We start from the raw sequence: 4450 nt of genomic DNA, 5'->3' as shown, positions 1-4450 counted from the left end.
AGGCTGTGCTGGCCGTGCTGCGGTCCATGGACCTGGAGAGCCTCCGGGGGGCACTGGCCGAGAGCAGTGACCACGTGGAGAGGAACCCCCAGTCGCTCCTGCAGGATATGCTGGCCACCGTGGGCATCCTGGGCGACAATGAGGCCGACTGCTACTGAGCCGCCCGCAGCGACCTCCCTGCCCCCCAGCGACCTCCCTGCCCTGTCCCTCCGCTGCGGGGCCTTGTCCCTCCCTCAGGCCCGGGCCCAGCTCGGCCGGCTGCACAGGGACCCTCGGGAGCCAGGCCTGGGAAGACCAGCGGGCCAGTCATGTGTTTGGAACTGTTATTAAAGTGGCTTATTTTCTACTAAAAATCAGTACCGGTGGCAGGCCACTGAGTCAGTGCCGTGTCTAAGATGCTGGCCAGGTGAGGCTTGGAGGAGGGACGAGGAGGGACCTCCTGTGGCAGCCTCCTCCCTCCGGCCTGCGGGCCTGCCCTTGGGCCCCTGGGCCTCTGGGATAACCAAGGGTCAGAGCATGCAGCTCGGCCTGGACAGGGCCTGGTGTTGGGCCCTGGGTCCTCATGATAGTGGCCCCGGTCCAACCACGGCCGGGCTTCAGCCTCAACCCTCAGGACCGCCCTGAGCGTGTCGTGACTCAGCTCACACCCCCCCACCCCCCCGGGGCAGGTGGCGCTGCCGTGGTCACGTCTGGGGAGCTGAGGTCCAGGCTGGCCAAGCAGGTGCCTTTCGGAACCGGGCAGGCCCGGCTGCCCTTCCCTCCCAGCGTGAGCGCCCAGTGCTCAGGCACGATCAGGGAGAAGGGTCCGGAGACACTCGGAGATGACTGGACCCGGAGGAAACACCGTAACGGGGGCGCAGCAGGAGGGTGCGTGGGGGCTCGGAGCCTCGCGTGCTCACACTGGGGACATCCACAGATCGGTGACCTTCCACCTTCGGAACACCGGGAAACGACCAAATTAAACCCAGAGTGAGTAGAGGAAAAGAAATAATAAAAGAGCAGAAGTCAAACTGGAAACAGGAAACCAATAGAGAGCCTATCTAAACCACAAGCTTGGTTCTTCACCCAGCAGATCGAGGCATTGGTAAGCCTCTAGCCACACCGAGAAGGAGCCGGCAGGCATCACCGGGGTGGGAAATGGGAGGGGCCGGCACCCGCCCGCGGACGGGGAGGGGAGTGAATGTTGATGACCAAGATGAACGGACAGTCGGCCGAGACCCACACAGAAGGAGATGGTTTAACAGACCTGTTGCTGCTAACGGGACGGGATTAATAACATTTCAAATCAGAGCCGCCGGCCGAGATGGTTCCCTGGGGAATTCCACCAGACGGCTGCGGTCACCCATGCTCTGCAGTTGCTTCTGGAGGTAGAACTGGGCGGTTTCCCGACGCACTCGCCGAAGCCAGCATCGCCCTCACCAAGTCCAGACAGAGTCGGTCCAAGAAAGGGAGGGAGGCCTCCCTCTCTCACGAACACAGACGTCAACTCCGGACAAAATGAGGAATCCAGCGACCTGTCAGTCGATTCCTGTCCTGACCAAGTTGGTTTAGCTCAGGCAGGCCAGGCCGGCTCAACCTCCCGTGGTCACAGCCGCCACCGACAGTCCCGGCTCAGGCTCGGGTCACGTGGCACACCCGGGGCGATGACGGGTGCAGAGGCCAAGGTGGGAGGGTGAGCAGTTGGACCACCTGCTGCCGAGCTGCACAGCCCCTCACGGTGCCCCCCGTGCCCTCCGCGGGGCCGGGGCTTCCTGCCTCTGGGACATGCTCCCGGCTGTGCAGCGGGCTGAACTCTGACCCCTTCCCCCCCTCAGAGCACAGCCCTTCGGTGTCCAGTTTAAGGTGGGGGGCCTTCCGTACACCCCCACTTGGGCAGGTCTGGCCGACTTCTGTGCCCCTGACACCCTGTGGTCACTCAGACCACATCCTGGCCATCCGGCCTCACCCAGGGCGCTCAGGGTCCCGGGGGCTGCGCTGGACAGCAGGAGTCCAGGCTGCAAGGACAGCAGTGGGCTGCCCCTCAGGTCACGTGCCCTGGACGCGGCCACCTGCTGGGCCTGAGGCGCTGCCCCTGGCTGCGTCCTGCGGGGGGCACTCGGCCTGGACGAGGCCCTGCGGAAGCTGCAGCTCTCCTGGGCTTCCAGCTCAGAGAGGGACAAGGTGAGCCGCGCCCGTGGCGGCGCCCAGGCGGGGAGGGGGCGTTGTGAGCGGACTGCGCTGTGGCCGAGCCCGGGCGGAGTGTCCAGCCGCCCACGGCTTCCTGCAGCCTGAGCCTGGAGCCTGGGGCAGGCAGCGTGGGGAGGAGGAGGGACGAGAGGCGGCTGTCTGTCCGTCTGTCCACAGGGGCCAGGTTCAGCTCTGCTCTGCGTGGCCCACGGCACCCCCACCTCCGCCCCCCAGGGAGGGCAGCCCCCACAGGCCCACAGGCAGGCGCTCGGTCCTCCAGCCCGCGAGGCCGTGCTGCCCTCTGCCGGCGGCGTGGGGCACCGCAGGGGCGTCATATCCCAGTAAATTGTAAAATCTCAGTGCTGCCAACCCCCTGGACCACCCACAGCCTGGAGCCCGTGGCGGGGCGGAGCCTGGCCGCAGGGCCCGCCCCCAGGAGGCGGGCTTCCTCCCGGGTGCTGGTTTTCCAGACGGGCTGCGGGAGGCAGGTCCACGTCGAGTAAGACCCACCCGGGCCCACGGAGGATGAGGTGCGCCCAGCGCAGGGGAGATGGGAAACATTTGGGAGAACCCGCCCCTTCCGGTCCGCTGCTGGAGGGGCCACGGCCCCTGCGACCTAATCTGACTGCTTCTCCTTTCCTTCTGCAGAAGGCCGCTCGCTGGAACCGGGCGAGGTCAGCAGGGCATTTGAATGAAAACTTGGCTTAGGCTTAGGGTTTTGCTGTGGCCACCGCCTCTTTCTGAGAGAGGAGAGGTGTCCCCAGCAGCCAGAGCTGACCCCCTTTCTGGGGGCCACAGGCCTGCTCCCACGTGGCCGGGCAAGGACAGCGAGGGAGGCAGACAGGGACCCGCACACCCGCCCCCGCACAGGTCCCCGCTGTGGACTGAGAAGTGAAGGCAGCGCTGAGCAGTGGGGTTCTGAATGAGGACCCTGTTCTAAAGGAGTCCCGTCCCTCACACGGGGCATCTCACACGGGGCATCTCACACGCTGGCAGCATGGACGACCCGAGCACGTCAGGCAGCGGAGGGAGGGGGCGCGGGTCCCGCACACGCACCGCCACGGAGGCGATGCCACTTTCCCAGCGCGTCTGTCTGTCTGTCTCTCTGTGCCCCTGGCCTTCGGCTCTCAACTGTGACCCAACAAGCATCGTCCAGTGGGAAGGAGAAGCCACTGGCCGCAGAGCCTCCCGGACGTCGGTGGACCCAGGAAGGACCTTCTAAAGGAGCATTGAGAAGCGGAGGTTTGTGAGCGGATAAGGGTGACGCTCAGGGCACAGGTCCCCACGCTGCCAGCTCGGCCCGGGCGAGAGGGTCACGCCAGTGCCCACGGCTGCTCTCGTGTGGGATGCGGCCAGCCCGAGGGCTGGGACACACGCCCAGCTGCGTCCTGATGAAGGGCCAGGAGCACCCAGGCCCCGTCTCGGGGACACACCCTCTCCGCGCAGCCCTGACTCCCCGATTCCTGGCCCCTCAGTCTCCCTTTCTCCCCAGGGCCAGTCACTACAGATGAGACTGGAGAACCATTCCGATCCTTCCTCCCGTCCAACCTCACCCATGCCCGCCCCAACCCACGCCCTAGCCCACCCATCCAAGCCCCGCACACCCCACTTAAGCCCCAAGCCCCTACCCCAAACCTCGCCCCACCCCACCCCATTTAAGCCCCGCCCCACCCCATTTAAGTCCCAACAGACAGGACAGTGAAGTTAGCCTCGCTGCGGGGCCGAGGTAGGGGAGCGTGGCGCAGGGAGGAGGGAAGTGGCCTTGCTAATACGGGCCATGGGACATCTGATTCAGCCTTTCCTGGGAGGAAGTAAATCTCCAAAAGGGCTTAAAGAAAACAATCAGCACACACCGGCCTAGCCACCCGGCTAATGTTACAGCTCCGCGTCCAATGACAGCCACCGAGTTCAAAGGAGCGGCCACCGCGCTGCGCTCCGGGCACAAGGCACACAGAAGGGCCAGCACGGCCACGCAGCGGCTCTGCAGACCCAACGGGCCGCGTGGCTGCTGGAACCCCTCCCCGGGGAGGATGGCATCTCTCCTGCAGACACTCTGCCCTGAGCAGGCCTGTCTCCATCCGTCCCTGGGCGTTGGCCACCATCAGCCCCGAGTCTAGAGGTGCCCACCGGGCGATGCCCTGCTGTGGCCCAGGAGGCCCCGCTGGCCTGGGGGCTGCTGAGCAGCCTGGTTGGCACCGACCCTGAGCTCTGGGTCTTTCTTAGGGAAGCACCTGGCCAGTCTGAGCAGGAAGGAGGCCCCAGGTGGGAGCCGCAGCCAGCTCCC

General features: G+C 65.8%; 1 protein-coding gene across 1 annotated transcript in view; it reads left to right on the top strand.

Moving 5' to 3' along the window:
* BRAT1 (BRCA1 associated ATM activator 1) overlaps nucleotides 1–158 on the top strand; it is a 28978-nt gene extending 28820 nt beyond the window's left edge. Inside the window, exon 6 of the mRNA XM_006765490.2 lies at nucleotides 3–158. Coding sequence (XP_006765553.1) covers nucleotides 3–158 — 156 coding nt within the window. The remainder of the gene's footprint in view (nucleotides 1–2) is intronic.
* The last annotated feature ends 4292 nt before the right edge of the window (nucleotides 159–4450 follow it).

This window comes from Myotis davidii, unplaced genomic scaffold (assembly GCF_000327345.1).
Source record: "Myotis davidii unplaced genomic scaffold, ASM32734v1 scaffold399, whole genome shotgun sequence".
Classification (NCBI taxonomy): domain Eukaryota; kingdom Metazoa; phylum Chordata; class Mammalia; order Chiroptera; family Vespertilionidae; genus Myotis; species Myotis davidii.
Note: the sequence above shows the minus strand (reverse complement) of the source record. Positions and strands in the feature narration are given on the sequence as shown.